The sequence below is a fragment of the Epinephelus fuscoguttatus genome, linkage group LG15, assembly GCF_011397635.1.
Source record: "Epinephelus fuscoguttatus linkage group LG15, E.fuscoguttatus.final_Chr_v1".
Classification (NCBI taxonomy): Eukaryota; Metazoa; Chordata; class Actinopteri; order Perciformes; family Serranidae; genus Epinephelus; species Epinephelus fuscoguttatus.
The window spans coordinates 25,537,404-25,557,454 of NC_064766.1; the positions used below are offsets into that span (position 1 = coordinate 25,537,404).

A 20,051-nucleotide genomic window follows, 5' to 3' on the forward strand; every position below is an offset into this window, starting at 1 on the left:
GACATTTGCTAAAGCTGTTTCACCAAGAGGAAGATAACTGCCACATTTGGATTTGCTCACCACCGACTGAAAACAGCCTGGAAACCTTTCAGAGACGACTAAGTTACGATTATGCTGTTACACACTGTTTTTATATTAATCTGCTTACATCATTTAGAAGCAATGCTGTGCTTAAAGCTGCAAAAATTAACTCAACATTCAAATATGGTGTGTAATTGACATGCAGGGCTCAATAAAGTCTTCTGCTGAGGTTTCAACGCTGTTCTTCCTAAATTGTGTTGAAGTTTTTGTGTCCAAAGGGCCCCAAATTTATCAGTCAATCTAATATCCATATCAGCGTCTCCTGTTCAAGGTCACAGGTGGCTGGTGACTCTCTGAGGTAGGGTACATCTTAGTCAGGCTGCTAGTCTGTTACAGGCCAAATAACTCACAAACATTAATATTTTTACATCTGATTTTATTGATCATGACACAGAGTTTGAGAAGAGCATCACAACTGTTTCAGAATGTGAAGATGAAATCCAACAATTAAGTGTGTGGACAAATGTCCACTGTGCAGCTGTCACATATCTGAAATCCACCAGCAAAACTACACCAGGATGCAGCCGTTAGTTTACCACGTGATATCTTAACATTTCTCTTTACAATCTCCATCTCTTTTTCTGCTCCTTAGTTCCTAAAAACAAATTATTTTCCGATCAACAAAATGCCTTTTAAATCACATTTTACATGATTTAACAAGTGTATTTAAAAAGAGGTTCTTGCACATACATTAGTACAGTGACCTCTAATCATTGTGCTCGTACGTACACAGCAAAAGAAAAAAATTCTTCCCTTTTTGCATCACAATAACAAACCCAAAACCTCGGCAGCTCAGTCGACAGAATACAATTCTGGCTTGTACGTTTCTGTAAACTACGGATATGTTACATTTGCATGTTATTATGTAGCAGAGATGTTAAAACTTTACTATGCTGTGGTGAATGTGTGATTAGGTTTAGGCACAAAAACCACTTGGTTATGGGTAGGAAAAGATCATGTTTTGTCTTACAATACCCAGTTTGGTGTGCACAATCCCAGCAGGAACATTTCTATGTTTCATACATACCAATCTTTAAAAATTAACGTAGTTCACATTACATGTATATAAGGTGGGTTTCAAATCAGGGGATGGTGTAAGAAGCAGACAGCAGCAGACCACTGTTTGAGACAAACAAACCAGGTATTTCTTAAAAACAGGTTGGGACATTTCTAGCTGTGGTTGCTGCGACAAAACCAGGTATCATTTCAAAAAACATTGCTAGCCTTACTTGTTGCAACAAAATCAGGTATTGTTTAAAAACACATTGCTATGTTTGCTTCAACAGAACTGGGTATTCTTTAACAATATGTCAAGACATTTCTAGCTGTGACTGCCACAACACAACCAGGTATTTTTTTTAAAAACACATTCCTAGTCTTGTTTGTTGCGACAAAACCGGGTTATCTTTCTTTAACAAAATATTTCTGGTGTTTTTCTTTCTGTGAAAGAACCAGGTATTTTTTAAGAACAGGTTGGGACATTTCTAGCCGTGACTGCCAGGACAAAACGTGGTATTTTTAAACATCATGTTGGGACATTTCCAGCCATGTTTGCTGTGATGAAACTGGGTATTTTTTAATGGCATGTCAGGACATCTCCAGTCATATTTTCCAGGTCAAAACCGGGTATTTTTCAACATCACATTGGGACATTTTTCCAACCTCGTTTGCCATGACACAACTGCGTATTTTTTGAAAAACATATCTGAACACTTCCAGCCGTGTCTGTGGCAACCAAACTGTGCATTTTAAGCCAAAACGTGATCTTTTTCTGAGTATCTGTTTTTTATCTTGTGCACACAAGATGATTAACTCATTCCCATTAAATAAATAACTTGTGTGCACCAATATCTTTGAAGTGACACACTGTACAGGCAGTACACAAATTACAATAAGGCCACATTTTAGGTTTACTCAGTATTAAAAGGCTGCTGGTACTGCCTTGTTTTAGAATCAATTAACCTGTGGATATCTATTCATTTATTTGGTAAACTAACTAATTGTTTAGGCCATCTTTTTTAAAGAGCAACCATTTATCATAAGTTACCACAACTAAAATCGAGACATGAGAACTGAGAAATGATTTCAGTGATTCATTCATCAAAATTGTCGTCAGTCACTTTTCTGCAACTTATCTGACCTTTTAAAAAACAAACCGCTCCATCTCTATACAATATAATACAATACAATTAAAGCAAGTTACTCTGTGCAACTCAAAAATCAAACCATTCAGTAAGAACCAGAGACTCATGTTGACAGGAACCTGCTGACAAGTGGTGAAGTAATGTTTAAAAGATGGAGTCTAACACACTGTATAAAATCATCCAACATCCATTTGTGGAAAATACACTTATTCATTTCATACACTGAAAAAAAAAAAGCTACAGCCCACCTGTCTTTTTCAGTTTTACCTCTGTGTTTTTTTGGAGTTAAGGTAAAAGTCATGACAACAGAAAAAACCCGTTTAAATCCACAGTTTCTCTTTTTTAACACAAATGCATTTATTTGTGTGTTGTATTTGTGTCAGAGTTTCCTGTCTGAACATCCTGTGCCGTAACAGAGCTTAATAACTCTAGAGCTGTTGTGTAGTTTTTGTATTATGTTTCATTATTTTACAGGGAGAACATAGTCGCCCTCTTTCTTAAAGTGTGAACACATTTTAGTGGTGAATACTGGAGCTTCTGTTCTTGTCATTAAATGAGTGTTAAAGTTTGTTGGACAGTGCCTTGAGGGCTGAGCTTTGTTGGAGCATCAGTGTGCGTGTTCAGAGTTGGAGATGTTCTGCACAGAGGAAGCTGAATCCAGTCCCAGCAGCGTCCCCAGGTATGACTGCTCTCTGGGGTCCAGCATCTGATCGGGCCTCACTGGGTGGACGATGTTGGCAGGCTGGGGAGTGAGGGTGTACTTTTCTAAGAACGCCAGTTCTGTGGCAGCTTGATAGCCAGAGTTCTGCTGCTGTCCTTGAGTCTGCATGCTCACCACACTGTGAGTTTGGGAGGAGATGGATGAGGCTCTGTGAGCGCTGAGGTTACCCTGTGCTCCTGCTGCCATCTGGACAGGAACTAAAGTGACGGGCACGCAGACGTTTGTAGGAGGAGGGGTGCTCTGGAGGGTTGACTTGGGTTCAGCGCGGTATACCTTAGAGGGCTCCTCAAAAGGAATGGTGACTATTTTGACCTCGCTGAGTGTGCCAAGGGGCTGCTCAGTAAAGCGGTTGCTGTGCACGTGGTCGACGTGGTACTTCAGCTTGTCTTTTCGTTTAAAAGTGGCGCTGCAGTGGGGGCAGTTAAAAGGACGAGCGTCTGAGTGAATCACCATGTGCTTTGTCAAGGTCTTCTTGATCCGAAATGTCTGGTTGCACTCGGGACATCTGTGGGGTTTCTCACCTGTCGAGTGGACAAAAGAGAAGCTCAAAAAAACACATTTAGATAAATACCACAAGGCGTGCTAATAACGTTAGCATGTTATATTTGTTTGGAAAACGTGTTTAGTATAAGACAGTTGTTTTGTCGATGAACCTTGTGAGCTGTAATGGAGCTGAATTTTGTAATGTTACTTTTGTTAAATGTTGCTGTTGTCCCTCGGTTTATGTGAGAACAGGAAAAATCCGCTAGCTGCTAGGCTAATTTATATAATGTAAAATGCCATAGGCTTGTGCTAATAACGTTAGCATGTTGTATTTGTGGGGAAAATGTGTCCACATAAAGACAAGTGTTTGTCTGTGAATGCTGTGAGTTATAGTGAAGCTGATTTGTGTACTTGTGTTTGAAATTGTCGCTATTAAGCCATGTTTAATGTGTTTTGAATCAACCAAACTTTACAGCACTTCACTCTCTGCTCTCATACGTGTTTTCAAGCAAATATATCCATTGACGTTTTTGTTTCCATACCTGAGTGGGTCCTGAAGTGCATTTCCAGACTGGACTTTCCTTTAAATTCTTTCTTGCAAACCTCACACTGATGCAAAGCCGTTTTGTATCTGTAAACAAAGTCATTATTAGTAAGGACAGAAAGCAAGAACACAAGAGCAGCTAAGGGAAATATTACCACCTATGCCAAACAGAGAATAACTGATTCGTATGATAACATACTTCTGCCACACTTTCTCTCCCAAATGAATGCTTTTATAGTGGACCGTCAGGTGATCATGGCGCCTGAAGCACTTCCCACATTCTTCACATTGGTGTGCTTTCTCACCTGTAATACACAAGGGTTGGATTTTTAGAAGAGGGGTTGTATGAGGTACTCATCCATAGTCAGTGTATTACATACAGTAGATGTCAATTGGCATGCCCCCAGTTTGGAGAAGAAGGCAGGAGTACTGACACAGCAGCTAAGCAATGTACTGCTGTGGATAAGGGCAGCAGCAGCAGCAAAACATATTTGAGCCTCCTAAAAATATCAAAATCAGTTTAAGTGTTTGCTAAATTTAGAAGATTTTCAGTGCTTTAGTGCTCTAGCTTTCCATTAAGTGTGCACTATACTTCACCCCTTAATGTCACTGTCAGACAGCCCTTTTCGACAGGGAACTGAAGCCGTTAAATCGTTCTTTTCAAAGCCACCAAACTCCATTGAGAAAAACAGTAATTTGACCTCACTGAACACTGGAGCTGCTCGTCAACTGCTGCCACGATCAGTTCTTTGCATTACTGTGTGACTTTTGTGTGTCCAAACTAACTCTTGGAAACACCGTAGTAATACAATAACACAAACTAACTAACTGATTGAGGCAGGCAGGTGTAGACACACTGTGTTCAGTGTGGTAAAATTACTGTTTTCACTAATGGATTCTGGCTTGAAGGCAGTCCAGTGGCCCGTCAGAGAGGGCTGTCGAACAGCAAGGTTAAGCAGTAAAAATATTTTAAATACAGTGTACACTTAAACGGTTATTGATTTGTAGGCAGTTTTGTGGATTTTGTGGTGGCTTAAATATGTTTTGCTGCTGCCACTGTCCACAGCAGTTCATCGCTTAGCTTCCTTTGCTGTCTTCCTGTCTGCTTCTCCAAACTGGGGGCGTGCTGACTGTCATCTACAGTCGGTAATACGCTGACTATGGATAAGTACTTCATACAACCCTACTTAAAAAAAAAATCTATCCCTTTAAGTTAAAGTGAATGCAGACTGGAGACAGTCAAAGGTTAACAGTATTTCTGACTTTACTGCGTTATAAGGAGAAACAAAATCAAATGTGTGAATGAGACAAAGCAGATTGAAAAGGTAGTGCAACCATTGTCGTTCTTATACCGTACCAGAGTGTATTTTCTGATGTTTGGTCAGGTGATCATGGCGTATGAAGGTTTTCCCACATTCGTCACACTCATAGCGCTTGTCGTCATGGTGGACTCTGAGGTGGAGCCTGTCCAAAGGTACAGTTTGCTTATTAAAAGCAGCTCTAAAAATCAAGAGCTTGAAACATTCATTCATTCATATTTTTCAAATCTCCGCAGCCTTACCTGTAGGAGCTGCCATGACGGAAACTTTGGCCACAGATACTACAGAGGTGAGGCTTCTCCCCACTGTGGATCCTCAGGTGCTCCCTCAAAGTGGTCCTAGAGGGGGAAAAAAACACACACATCTCTCAATAAAGCAGCACAGGTAAGACATGATTTTACAAAATAAGAGTTCTGGAAATAAGGAAAAAGTTGGGGGAGTGTAGGGACAGAGAGACGTACCTTTCTCTTACAGATTTCCCACAAACGAAGCAGGTCCACTTTCTTTTGCCTCCGTGTGTGCATTCAACGTGCCTCTTCCTGTTGCCTGTGTCATTAAACTGTCGGCCACAAATTTCACATGGAAAAGGACCTGAGATATACATAATATGAGAAAGGATACAAACTTTTACATCAACTTTTACACATCGAATGCTACAGAAACATGATTTACAGTAACAGTTGTGATATCATTTAAAGGTTTTAATGACAGCTTAAATTTTCTCTGTTTTAATATGTATCAGTCTGGATTGTTTTGGTGTGAGATGCTGAGTGTTGGAGATATCAGCCATAGAGAAGTCTGCCTTCTCTCCAATATAATGGAGCTAGATGGCACTCGGCTTGTGGTGCTCAAAAAATGCTTTACATTTTAAAAATTCAGCAGCAATGTCTCTTTACAGAAATTATGACCTGGTTACTCAAGTTAATCCACAGACCTTGTTGTGAGCTGTTTTCCTTCTACCAAACTTCGCTCACCAACCATATAACTGCGGAGGAAGAAGTGTGCTACTATTCTACTGTTAGCACACCTAGCACCACTGAGCTAGCTAACGTTGAAACTCAGCCGAGGCCAGTGCCCTTAATGTTTATATCTTGTTGAGTTTTTCAAATGTATTATTTTGGCGCTTTGAGCACCACAAGCTGAGTAACATCTAGTTTTATTATTTTTGAGAGAAGGCAGACATCTCTACGGCCGATATCTCCAACACTCTGCCACTCACACCAAAACAGTCTAGATTTATAAATAGCGCCACAGGTAAAAAGAAAAACAGCATTTTTGATTTTGGGGTGAACTGTCCCTTTAAGCATTCATATTCTCTGTATATTTCTCACCTAAGTGATTTTTTTCTTGGTGCTTCAGCCTGGCAAACCTGGACTTGAAGTATTCGTCACAGAAGGAGCATTTAAAGGGCCGCTCCTGGGTGTGCAGGATCATGTGCTCCTGCAGATGAGGCCTGCGGCTGAAAGTCTTCAGACAAATCTAATTCAGAAGAGTCAAAGGTTACAGAGAGTTCAAATTAACATGTATTAACTGCAAAATGTATTTATTTATCATTATTCATCATCTACTTAGGATCAACTTGCATAATCAGGCAATACTATGACTATAACGAATTCTTACAGCACATTTCCAGCCTTCACTCTTCCTCTTCCTCTTGGTAAGAAACTCTTGGATGTGGTCTGGATGAAGCCTGGCAGGACAGTAAAAATACATGACCTCATCATTATATAATATGACTGTAGCAACCACATCATAGAGAAGTTATGAAGAGTTAGCTCTAGATTTGTTTTTTCAAACTTAGGAATCACAAAGCAACCAAAATGAACACATACAGTATATTTCCAAATTTCACCAGACTAGAAAGTGTACTACAAATCTCCCCGATTGACACTTTCTACTCATACTACACCCAGTACCACTCATGCGTTAGGACGTTAAACTGTAAATTTTCAGCCATGCTAGCAACATGATTCTAGGGATGCTAATGTCAACCGGCCGACCACTTTGGTCAAGAATGAAATATCTGAACAGACGAGCATAAAATAGTGTCACTGCAGCGTCTCACCTCCTCACATGCTTGGCCAGGGTTTTCTTGCTGGCATGGAGTTTGTTACAGAAGGGGCATTTGTGCTCCTTCTTCTGGAAGGGAGCGTTGCTGGCGTGCTTCTTCTTGTGTACGGTCAGGTTAGACTTGGTGGAGTAGCGCTGAAGGCAGATGTCACACTGGAATGGTTTCTCTCCGGTGTGAACTCTGGTGTGACTCTCATACTTCCCTAAAATATACAGGACGGTGCATCAGTTAATGTATTGTCTCAGTAACACGTGAGACATTGATGTAATTAAAGGAATACTTTATCTACACAATAATAATTTGTGTATCAGTGCGTCACCCTGTGCTAGCTTGATTTCATATAGGAAACTTTGCTTTTCTCGCATGCTTTCACAGTGAACGAAGAATCCAAAAACCAGAGAAAAAGATGAAGAAAACTCTTGATGAATTTAAAAGTCTGAGTGGGGCGTCGGGAGTGGTGGTGGATGGGTCCAACAACTACCGACTTTCACCCGAGAGAGCAGTGTTCACTTCCTGTAAGATTATAAAGCCAAACCCTGTTCTTTTTTCCTAAACCCAACTAAAGCCCTGTTTAGATAGGAACTGTGCAAATTCGTAGGAAAGCCCAATCAGTCTTTTTTCAGCATTGGCAGTATAAAAACAAAATCGGGGAGTGCGGCAAAATGCCACCTACCTACTTTTGTTTATACAGAATGCACCATTTTTGGGGCAATGGGGGGCGTCAGCAAGTAACAAAACGTGTAGCTCAGCGTGTGACGTAAACAGTGACCCACAAGTCTTCAACAGCCCCTCCCGTTGCGGAAGGCCGGCTCGTTCTGTTTAAACTTAAAGGCTCTGTGTGTCTAAACGCTCACAGCTTGCCGGCAAAACGGCCCAACATTCATGGAAAATCTGGCAGTGTAAAAGGGGCTTATGTGTGTTTGTCGTTGATGGGAAAAAAAACAAAAAAACGTCAATTTGCGGTGTTGTACCAACGTAAATTTCCTGTCATATAATTGCATGTCGCATGTGGACATGGAAAGTCTATGACCAAAACGTCAATGTGTGACGAGGTCCAAGTGAGAATGTGTTGATTATACTGCATGAGTTGTTCCGAGAGTTTTTTAACAGATGTTTGACACAGTTTTGCTGTTGTTAAACACAGCCCTCTGTTACTGCAATTCAATGTAACAAATGTCACAAATTCAATGTAACACGAGGTGAGAGACTGATATATGAATAATCTTTTTCCGGGTTGAAGTATTCCTTTAATGTCATGGCACTGCTATGACTATGAATTTAACTGAGTGTCCATCGCGTTGAAGGAAATCTGCTGTGTTTCTAAATATGATGAAACAGAAGGGGAGCCTTAACTCCGCCAAACACAACCACAGCTTTCAGAGTTTCTGTCAGTGGCGACAGATGACAGACAAAATGAAAATTTGCTGTTTAAATGATTCGGTCTAATCCTTCTTTTACTGGGGACAGGAAGAACAGGTAGAAAACTAATAAACAACATTTCTTAAAATTGTCATTTATAAAGCAAAAATGCCGAACATCTGCTTGTTACAGCCTATGTGAGAATGTGCTGTTGTTTTTCCTTTCTATTTTATATGATTGCAATTTGAATATCTTTTTGATTGGAAGCAAATAATCTTTGCACTGTAGTAAATTGTGTTGAGCATGTTTCACCAGTTTCTGAAATTTTATTGACCACATGATGAAGCTGTTAATTGAAAATAAAGAATAAAAACAACAACATATTAATCAGTAATGAAAATAGATATTATTTGCACCTCTACTACATGAATTGTAACACTATTAATCTAGACTGGGGCTACTACTTATTGTTATTTTATTTGTTGATTAATCTATCGATTATTTTCTGGATTAATGGATTAAATGTTTGGTCTATAAAATGGTGAAAAATGTCGATCAGTGTTTCCTACAACCCAAAATGATGTCCTTAAATGTTTTGTTTTGTCCCCAACCAAAAGATATTCAGTTTAGTGTCAAACTGGAGTAAAGAAACCAGAAAACATTCATATTCACTAAGTGTGAATCAGACAATTCTTACTGTTTTTTACTTTAAAAATTATCCAAACGATTAATTGATTATCATATTAGTCTGTCGCTACAGCTCTAATCTAAGACCCACCTGCGCGGTCAAAGGTCTTGTTACATTTGGGGCACTTGAGAGTCTTCTTGCTGGAAATCTGGATGATGACTGGAGCCAGACCTTCAGGGTACACTGGACTCTGGGTAGAGCTTCCTGCTGCTGGCACATTGACTTCAACCTCTCCATCAGCCTGGCGCTCCGTCCTCTCTACATCTGAACCCTGCTGACCTGCGCTCTTGTCTACTGCGCAAACCTCAACAACTTTCCTCTGGAGAACCACGTCCTCATTCATGTCTCCCTCCTCCTCCTCCTCCTCGTCTGCGACATCTTCCCCCTGAGATGCTTTCGATGTCACGTTCAGGTCCAGTTTGGGCGCTTGGTTTTCCACAACCACTCTTCCTGCTTCTTCTGTTCTTACTTCATCTTGCTCTCTTGGTGACACGCTGCTTTGTTTTTCCTCGGGATTGTCGATAGTGTACTCCTCGTTGTCTCTCAGATACTTGGTGGGTGTTCTCCTCCTCCGAGCTGATCTCCGCGTGGTAGCCGTCCTCTGAGCTGCCGTCTTCTCTTTCTCCGTCGAGGTTTCCTGCTGTGCCTCAGTTTGACTCTCAGCCACGAGGTTGTGCAGGTCTTCAGTGCCAAACGGGCGACTGCTCATGGCACACTGAGCATCACACGGGCTCTGGGTGTCTGTGTCACCGTCTGGCGAGTCACCTGAAGTCATTTCAACTTCAGGTGACCCTCTTACCTCATCCTGTGCCTGGATCACTCGTACTGGGTTGTTGTCCCCTTCTTTACAGAGCAGCTTTAGTATATCCATCATGTCAAGAAATCGAGCCGCTTCAGTTAGAGCGGGGAGGTCCGTCTCTGTGACAACACACTCAGAGGTGTACAAAAAGCCAAGCAGCTGCTGGAACACAGAGTCCTCCACATGGTCCAGAGTCACATGCGCTGTAGTAGGGTTCTTAGACAGCTCAGCGTGGAAGTAGCTGCTCCCATGGGCCAACACCACCTTGTGGGCACTGTAGAGTTTCCCACCCACAGACACAGACACATCACAGAACCTCTGTCGGGTCCGGTCCTCATTCAAGAACTTCAGGAGGTTGTGGCTTTGCTGCGGCATAGTCAGGTCCCTGATCTGTGAGGTTGATTCTGGGACAGTTTCAGAGTTTGCTGGGGCAGTGGAGCCAAGCACAGCACCCAGCTCTGTGGCACATTCATTGCTGGCACTGACTTGCCTGCTGCGTTTGGGACGCACAGGATTATTAGGCTTTTTCTTCATTACTGAGTCTGTTGGGTGACCATGAGTCAATCCTGAAAACCAAAGGGAATACAGACAGCGATTAGACTGAACACACATCAATCATAACTCTCTCAGTGACTGGGGTTTGATTCAGATTTGATAGGATTATTAGCGTGTTAATGTACCTGATTTTAAAGGGTAAGTTAGGTATTTTCCAACCTGGACCCTATAGATCGAATCATCGTGACGCTGCAATAAAACTTCCAGGTAGACAACTAGCAACTGATCTGAATTGCGGAGATCTGTGAAATCAGCAGACTTGTTTATTTCTATTGTCACTTTCAGCCATAACATTTATATAGTTAAACTCAAAGGTCCGACCTATCTGGTGTTTCTGCTGTGCTTATTTTATGTACTGTTTTGCTTTGCTATTGTCTACCGGAAGCTATACAATGTACTGCTGTAGACAGGGGCTGCTGCAAAACATACATCAGCCACCTAAAAAAATCCTTATCAGCTTAAGTGTTCACTAAATTTGTGATATTTTCACTGCTTTACATTAAACACAAAGTGTCCAAGGCAGCAGTAGACCAGAAACTCCCAAGTTCTGCAAAGTAAAATTACTATTTTTTTATCAACGGAGTCTGAGAGCTTTGAGATAACGGCATCAATTCCTCATCTGAAATCACTCTCTGACAGCAACATTACCTGGTGAAAATATTGTAAATATAGCTTACACTTAAATTGATATTGAATTTTTAGGTGGGCCTTTTTTTGTAGGTGGCTAGAAATCTAACAAAGTGAGGCAGCGTTTGCTCATTTTGCTCATTTCAACTCAGAAGTTGTTGTGAACATTGTGATTTGGTCTAATTCTCCATGTTTTTGTGTCTAAGTCACTAATGGGAAAAACAACTTTTGAAATCGGTCCAGTATTGAGAGAGAACGCTGCAGCCGACAGCTGCGCAACAGGCTGTAATCTAACCACTATGTGTTTGGCATGGTCAATTTACATCAACCAAAAATGCTTGTCTTTGCCACTGACAGACTCAGATTGTTATTTTAAGTGTCTGACAACATTATAGAAAGGATCCCTACACAGACAGACCTTTTAGTGAAAGAGTAACATCCTTTTTATTTAACCAGAAACAGCCCTGAAATCTCTATCGCCAAACAAACCAGAATCCATATAAATAACCAGCATTATAAAACAAACTTCATTTAAAGTTAACAGAAACAAAATAAAACTCACATAAACCATCTTGATTCGTCTTTCACTGTTGCAACAATCACCAGCTTTGGTTTGGTTTAAGTAAACCCTTAATACACCCAGTTAGATGTGAAAATATACTGGCTCTATACACACTACAAGGCTATTGTTTATTTAAATGGAGTCTGGTAGGTTTAGTGATGGTGATTTTAGGACTGTTTCTGGTTAAACAAAAAGGATCTGACTCTTTAACAGTGAGGTCTATCTCTGTAAGAATCCTCTCCATAATGTTGTCAGAAACTTAAAATAACAATCTGAGCCCGTCAGTGACAAAAACAAGCACATTTAGGGTGCTATCAGGCCCAGAGTTGTCTTGCTTTGGTCTAGTCTCTATATACAGACTCTACATTCAGTGAATGTAGAGTCTGTAGGCAAACCCCGGAGTTCTTGCCTCCGGAAGAAGAGCGGAAGAGCCCTGGTTTCCGGTTGTAAGCTGTTTGTAGTCCGCGTGATATTGACCAATCACGTTTGAGCCGGCTGCAGTTGTTGCTAGGTTAAACGGTCCGTGTGGTGAACTAAAGAGGCGGAACATAATTGGCGTCACTGCAAACTCTGAATCCATCGCAGTGGTTCAGCATATTTACTTATATATAAACAGAAGTCCGAAAGGGAAATTCGCCTCCTCCACCCAAATCAAACCGTTATGCCAAAAAATCGGGGGTCTGCCCCGAGAGGCTGTATCGCCGTCTGCTGGAAGTCACACGCCGAATACAGCCGATGGGTTCCGAGAATGGCTTTGGTCTGAATCAGGGACTAATTGTGTTCCAAAGTTGCATAATTGCCTAGAGTTGGTTCGTGTTTTCACGGCAGCATTTACAAGCGGACCAGATAAAATGCCTTGAGTGAGAAAGCTGCTCTTGATTGGTCAGAATTTCCATGTGGGAAAAATCCAGGAAGTAAACAAAACGTTGAAGAAGAGTACACTTGCAAGATAAATGTGACACTTTCTAATGTCACAATGGAGGGACAACTACGCAGGTTGATTTTAGCGCTGCTCATCGTGGACTATATTGCTGTCATTGTTCATTTTAGTCAAACCATACAGTTTGAAAACGAGGCGCGGCTCCAACTAGAAAACAATGTTTTGATGCATTGGATGTGCTGAATGTGCATATTAAGGCAGTACAGGAGGAGGTGCACATTAATAATCCTCCAGGACTGTAACATGCTCATGTTTAACCCAAACAATGAGTCATGTGACTGCAGTTGGTTCAGATCCAGGTCAGAAGTTCATTTGTAACCAGACCAAGACCACCTCTCCAAGAAGGTCTTAGTCTGGTTGTTTTGGTGCACACCTGAGTGTGATTGCTGTGTTCACACCTGCCCAAACGAACTGCACTTAGGGGGCAAACGAACTTGAGTTTGATTAAACCGAACCAAACAGGGCAGGTGTGTAAGCACCCTTAGTGGACGTAAAGTGATGATGCCAAATGCCCTGATAGGTTACACTGCAGCCTGTGTCACCGGTGCCATGGTTTGTTAGTCACTTCCTCACTTAGAGACACAACATTGGAAAATATGCTCCAGGTTGAAAATACCTAAGTTACCCTTTAATAACACAACTAGCACTGAAGCTGATATGAACATGATGCATTAAAAGACGCACAACAACGACTTATGGAGAACGTTTAAGGTATATTTCTCCCTTTAATTAAAACAAAGCACAAACAGTAGCTAACTGTTATCAACACTGGACTCGACAGACACTACAGGCCTCACGGAGATGTAATAATAAGCTAGTAACCGCACTGACACCCTGCATTTACAACGGTCAACACGGTCGCATTTATAAATTGGCTCTCCACCTCAAGGACCCCTAACGTTATGTGATCAGCCTGACGGTCGGGCCCCCCCTCCGAGGAGAGTGTTGACAAACGACCCTCACTGCTACCCCGGAAATCGACGTGTATATCGGGACCTTTAATTAAAACAAAATCTTACCTTAGAGACACGAGACGCGTTTAAAGCCCGGTACACTTCAGCGGACACACGTAATGTGAAAAAATAAACGGAGGAATAATAATTTCCTGAATATCTGTAACGCCCCACCCTCCCCGGCCTCCATAAATATCTGACACCGTAACAAACCGCTCGCTCATTGGCTGTTTCGGCTTTTGTCCTTTAAAGCTCCCTTTTAAAGCCGTAAACAGAAGTCAAAATTAAATAAACGACGACGGAAGAACAGGCTTTGATGCATTTATTAATATACGATGTAACGCATGAAAAGTCTAACGCGATTTAACGAGGAGGACGTGTTGTCGAGCAGCATCTTCAGGTTCACGAGAGGGTTCATGACACGAGGGTATCATGGGTAATGTAGTCTGGAGGCTAACAGCGCTCTTCCATTTGCTCATACCAACCAGTTTATCTAAATCTTTTACAGTGGCGGAGAGCAACTAAATACATCTACTCAAGAGAGTATTTTAAAGTTTTGTGACTTTATATTTTTACTCCACAAAGGAAAATATACGTTTTATTCCACAATATTTATCTGACAGCTAAAGTTATATTGCAGCAGAACGTTTTAACCCCAATTATGTGATCATACCATAAATGAAACCGCACTGCTGATTACAATGAGTATAATAATTACCTCTACCCCAGCCAGTCACGAAATTAATATGCTGCTTTACATATCAATGCATCACTAATGACAATATAGTATATATAGTAATGTACGGAAGCGATACACAGTCACTTGAGAAAAAATATTTGCCCTGTTTTTCTGAATTAACAAGATTATTATCCTATAATTACGAGAAATGTTTTCATGCATTTTTTTTTCAATTACTGCGTAATTACTGCAAGTCACTTGCATTTTTAGACATTTTTGGATTTGGTTAAAACTGCAATAATCATGTTTAAAGCGAGAAATAATTCACTTTCGGGCAACATTCAAAAAATGTTTTGTGACAGGGAGGGGTGGTTATAATATAAGAGGAGAATTTAATTTAAAAAGTGTGGAGTGGACTTGTTGAATGGGCTCTATGATGAGCTGAAACAAAACACAAATATAAATCAATTTAAAAAACTATATAAAAAAGATATTCTTGGCAGATATATAGATAAGGAAAGGTTGTGTTAGGGGAGTGAATATCTATTTATATTATATAACACTGGGTGGTACTTGGACTGTAAACAAACTGGGTTTACTACCTATTTATGTAATAGTTTAAAAAAATCTTTTACTAATTGGGTGGTAAATGGACTGGGGATAGTTATATATTAGTTGTAAATAAATTTGGGAATTTGTTAAAATAAATATATGAGTTAAAAGAAGACATGTAGGAAAGGAGTAAGTACATATACGCTTTATGTCTACCTTCTTTTCGGACACTGTTGTCTTTGTCCTTTTTTTATGTTTTTTTTTTATATATATATTTGGTTCAAAATAAAGTCATTCATCCAAAATAATCTCATAAATACCAAGATAATTATCTTGTTAATTTAAAAAAGCTGATTTTTTTCCCATGATGAAAGAGCAGTTTTTCTATGTTTTCCAGAAAGACTGGGCAATTTTTTGTTTTATTTTATTTATTTATTTTTTTGAGGAAAAAAGTAACGCCTGTACTCCATGCCACACAAGTTTAATAAAGACAATATTTCAATGAAATTGTTTTGATCCTACGTTTCGGACAAAACGTTTCAGTCCTACCTAGGACCAAAACACTGTCTTTATTGAATTTGCGTGGCATGGAGTAGTGTACAGGCGTTACTTTTTTCCCCATTTACACTGATTTGTTTTGTTTTGTTTTCCTGTTTTTGTTTTTTTGTTTGTTTTTTGGACAGCCTTGAACCTGCATGTTGTACGTATAATTTTTTTCCCTCAAATATTTTTTCCCCAAATTTTTTTCTTTCAGATTCTGAGATCATAATGTCTTTAATTCAGGAAAAAAATAGCAGATTTTTTCCCAAGTGGATGTGCCTCTTTCATTTCTGTAACAATGTAACACTGACTGAGGCTGACTTCTTTTACTTTTAAACTTTAAGTGCATTTTGTTGAAAGTACTTACAGAATTTTACTTAAAATGCTGAACGCAGGACTTTTTTTTTTTTGACTTGTAACTTATTTTATACAGTCTATGCTTGTAACATTATTTTTAAATTGTGGTGTCACTACTTTAACTTAAGTAAAATATTTAATAATGTACTCCACAGCTGGTCTTTTATTAAACTGAGGTTAATTAAGTGAGTCTATCTGTTGATTTAAATATGGCTTTATTTGCATACTTAGACATATTTACAAAAAAAAAAAAAAAAACATATGATAAACTTACACTTTATTTAGTTGTTCTGTCTCTATTTCACACATTAGATCATGGACTTAAATCCTGGACTGTAACATACTGTGATGGCCACTGTGAAACCTGAGCCAGAGCAACTGCAAAACAATTAACAGTTAAAAGCACATTAAGTTTCACTAATGAGCTGATTGAATGCTCTTAAGGCTCCTCAGAGAAATTAATCGTGATGACGTCAGGGACGTTTTAAGGACAGAGATACTTCCTAGATTAGAAATACCAGTTCACTTCTTTCACAGACTGGGCCTCGGTCCAGCCGACTGCCGCAGCCAAATAGTACTCAACTGTAGACACGCTGTGTAGTACACGTGTACGTGCATGTGCACACGTGTATTTTATGTTTGTGACCATGTTTTGGGGTGCATATTTACAGTTGAACTGTGGGAATATTTCCTTCAACCGAAGAAGGAAGTTATGATAAAGAGCCATTTAATGCCAGTGTGTGCCTCTGCTCACCATCTGCTCCAAACCCTCACGTCTCATTGTTTTCATCAGATGTTCCTCACTGTCACTTATATAAGTGTACATCAGACTTCTTTCTAGGGAGGATTTTTGGAGTTGCTCAAATTAGCCTCCTGGATGAGCCCCTCCCTTCACTAACACATTTAATGTGTAAGACATTGTAAGTGCATTAGCCTAATCCCTCCTATCTGGCCTGCGCTGCTCCGAGCATTTTAGTGAACACATACATTCACGGAGGAGCAGAGCTGAGGATGGAGCTGCACACACAAGTGTTCCCCACCTGTCTTTGACCTGAAATGAAGATATTGACAAATATCTAGTCATTTGGAGGACTTGTTGAGGACAATGTTGAAATTCAGCGTGCATGTGTGGATGTTATGGTTGCTTTATGCAGGTAAAGTTTGGATACAGTATTTATGTTGTAATCAGAGATGATATGATTGTGTGCAAATGTTTTACTGAGGTGTCCAGCAAGTGTTATGTACAACATGCTTTTTAATTTACATTCAGGATTTATCCAAAATTTAAATTCAGCTACTGTTATTAGGATTTTAGAATTTTATTTTTTGTTGGATTTTTTTTGGTTTCTTATCTTCATTCTGAGTATTTAATTGCTTCTACACACATATTTGTAACTGTGTGTGCTGCATCTTACTGACATATGTTTAATTTGCATCAGCTTCATTTCTGATTGTTTTTAAGAAGTAATATTGGATTGTATTTGTCTCTCCAGGCGCATTCTCCGAAGAGGACATCGGCGGATGTGAACAGCAGCCATGCCAAAATGGTGGTCTATGTGAGAGCCACAATGGAGGTTTCAGATGCCTTTGCTCCCAACAAAGCCTAAACGGACGCCTGTTTGGGGGCGAGAACTGCACAACTGCACTTTTAGGCTGTGATGGTAACCAATGTGAGAATGGAGGAATATGCTCTCCCTTACTTATCAATGATCAGCACACTTTTACATGCATCTGCCTTGCTGGCTTCACAGGCCCTAAATGCCAGACCCCCACAGTCTTCTCATTTGAGTCCAGAGGCTACATGTACATAGAGACCAAGCTTCTAGACCCAGAGGCTCCTCTTAATGTGACATTCAGTTTCAGGACAACGAGACCGGTCGGCACTCTTCTGCAGCGCAGAGTGGACGACCTGCTCCTCAGCATCGAACTGATGGATGGGCATCTCTGCCTCCGCAGCCTGAGAGGTCAAGGCTCCAGCACACTGGTTCAGGAGCTGCCGGAGTACCTGTCCAACAACATGTGGCACATGGTGGAAGCATCACTGGGCGGTGTGGTCAGCCTCATCAGGCTGCTCTGCACTGAAGGAAGCTGCACCAAAGACTCCAGCGCTGAAGTCCAGCTGCTTGAGAATGCTTCTGCTCTCCTAGACCCAGGAACAGTTCGTCAGAGCCTCTTCATAGGGGCAGTCAGGGGGAGCTGGGGTTTGGGCAGAGCAGCAGATGAAGCAGACTACCCGCCTGCTTTTCTGGGCTGCTTCAGAGATGTGTTTGTGGACTCACACTTGGTGCTGCCTGCTACTGTGTCAGAAGATTCAGACGTCCAGGAAAACATCACTGTGGGATGCAGCGACAAAGACAAGTGCGACGACAGCCCGTGTCAGAACCGAGGGCGCTGTGTGAGCCAGGGCTGGAGGAGCTACATGTGTGAGTGCCACAGGCCTTATGAAGGGAACAACTGTGCAGAGGGTAAGACATAAACACACACTAGCACCACTGCATACTATTTTCTAATTTATTATTATCATTATTATTATTACAAAAATATTTATTATAAATGCAACCAATGCTGTGGTTCAGTTCCCCAAATCTTCTTTTCCTTTTTGCCTCTATCCTCTAAGAAAACCTGAGCAAACTTAAAGGAATACTTCTTCCCCCCAAATGACCATCTGTATATCAGTTACTTGCCTCATGTGACCCTGAGTTTGTGAAGAAAAATGTTTCTTGCATGCCTCCATGGTGAACAAAAAATCCAAAAACTGAGAAAATGAATTGAAGTCATAGGGGTCCACATTTAACAACAGCAAAACTATATCAAAACAACTGTTTTCAAACTCTCACACAACTTGTGCAGTGTAAATCAAGTCTCATTTATCCAGTCAAATGCTCAGTACTTCCCAAACAGACAGCTGTTTCTGATGGCGAACTGAATAGAGAGTAAAACTCATCTATGTTCTCTTCCATGCCAGACTCCACTGACAAAAACAGTAATTTTACTTTGCTGTGAACCCAGGAGCTGCTGCCCTGATCTGAAGTTTGTTTGTGTTTTTTGTGTTACTTGTCATGACTTTGGTGAATCCAAACTAACTCTTTAAAACACCAAAGTCACACAATAACACAAACTGACTGACAGATTAAGGCAGCTGTAGACGAACAGCTCTCATGTTCAGCAAGGTTAAATTACTGTTTTTATCAATGGAATCTGGCTTTGAAGAGAGCATTGATAAGTTTCACCTTCCGTTCAGTTCCCTGTCAGATAGCACTGTTTGTTTGGGAAGTAGTGAGCATATGACTGGATAAACGAGACTTGGATTATACTGAATGAGTTGTGTGAGAGTTTGTAAATAGATGTTTTGATATAGTTTACTTTAGTTCATGAATAACTAGAATTTTTTCTTGACGAATTCCACATAACATGGGGTGAGTAATTAATATTAATTAATCAATACAAATGGTCATTTGGAGGGTGAAGTATTCCTTTAAGTTACTATTCAAAATAAGAGCTTAACTTTTAATTGCATTAGCAAATAGCAGGGCTATGACAAACAAGGATGATGAATTGGATTTATGATGTGTTTGCTTATGTGCATATTGCTTTGAGAGTGTTGGTCTCATTGGCGTTATATGTTTTTTTTTCACTTATTATCACTTATAATACAATTTTTGACATTGACATGTCAGTTACAACAGTTACAACAGTTTAAGAAAATAGTTGGAAAAATAAACAAAAACTGCTTGGGTAAATACACATTTTTTACAGCCTTACAGATTAGTGCATCTATTATTTATTATTCCAGTCCAGTGTTGTCTTTTAGAGTCTTGTATAGAATCCATTTTCCCTGTTTTCTTTCTAGTTATGCTTCTTGTTGTCTCAGTATGTGTGTCAGTTTCTCCACTAAAAAAATTTCTTCCACAGTTGTTAGCCATTGGTCCTTCATTGGTGGTGTGTCTTTACCCCAGTTCCTAGTCATAGCTTTCTAGCTTGTTACTAGCAATATTTTGATCAAATATCTATCACTAGCAGTAACATTTTCTTCAGAGATAAAGCACCAAACAACTGTTTAAGCACATACATATCCTA

General features: G+C 40.2%; 3 protein-coding genes across 10 annotated transcripts in view; 2 read left to right on the forward strand and 1 right to left on the reverse strand.

The window, feature by feature from the left end:
* The window catches only part of LOC125901931 (complement decay-accelerating factor transmembrane isoform-like), a 64,140-nt gene extending 63,885 nt beyond the window's left edge, over window positions 1-255 (forward strand). For 3 of the 5 annotated variants that reach the window (XM_049597960.1, XM_049597961.1, XM_049597959.1), the window contains exon 13: window positions 1-243. In XM_049597960.1, the coding sequence (XP_049453917.1) occupies window positions 1-12 (12 nt within the window). In that variant the 3' untranslated portion in view covers window positions 13-243. The other 2 variants (XM_049597957.1, XM_049597958.1) reach the window with 2 other exon arrangements.
* zbtb41 (zinc finger and BTB domain containing 41) lies at window positions 128-14,268 on the reverse strand. 2 transcript variants are annotated; one of them, XM_049597948.1, is made up of 11 exons: window positions 13,913-14,268; window positions 9,501-10,775; window positions 7,358-7,565; window positions 6,913-6,982; window positions 6,624-6,771; window positions 5,754-5,883; window positions 5,535-5,630; window positions 5,331-5,437; window positions 4,173-4,278; window positions 3,972-4,060; window positions 128-3,467 (listed from the first exon to the last, which is right to left on the reverse strand). In XM_049597948.1, the coding sequence occupies exons 2-11, from the start codon at window positions 10,741-10,743 to the stop codon at window positions 2,833-2,835; spliced, it is 2,832 nt and encodes a 943-aa protein (XP_049453905.1). In that variant the 5' UTR covers window positions 10,744-10,775; window positions 13,913-14,268; the 3' UTR covers window positions 128-2,832. The 2 variants fall into 2 exon arrangements, with proteins under 2 accessions (XP_049453905.1, XP_049453904.1); XM_049597947.1 differs by lacking the exon at window positions 13,913-14,268 and adding an exon at window positions 10,890-11,328.
* Window positions 5,636-20,051, forward strand: part of LOC125901928 (protein crumbs homolog 1-like) — a 25,892-nt gene continuing 11,476 nt past the window's right edge. Inside the window, exons 1-3 of one of the 3 annotated variants that reach the window (XM_049597950.1) lie at window positions 5,636-5,676; window positions 17,468-17,635; window positions 17,726-18,439. In XM_049597950.1, the coding sequence (XP_049453907.1) occupies window positions 17,776-18,439 (664 nt within the window). In that variant the 5' untranslated portion in view covers window positions 5,636-5,676; window positions 17,468-17,635; window positions 17,726-17,775. Of the gene's footprint in view, window positions 5,677-6,719; window positions 6,792-17,467; window positions 17,645-17,725; window positions 18,440-20,051 lie in introns of those variants that run through there. The other 2 variants (XM_049597951.1, XM_049597952.1) reach the window with 2 other exon arrangements.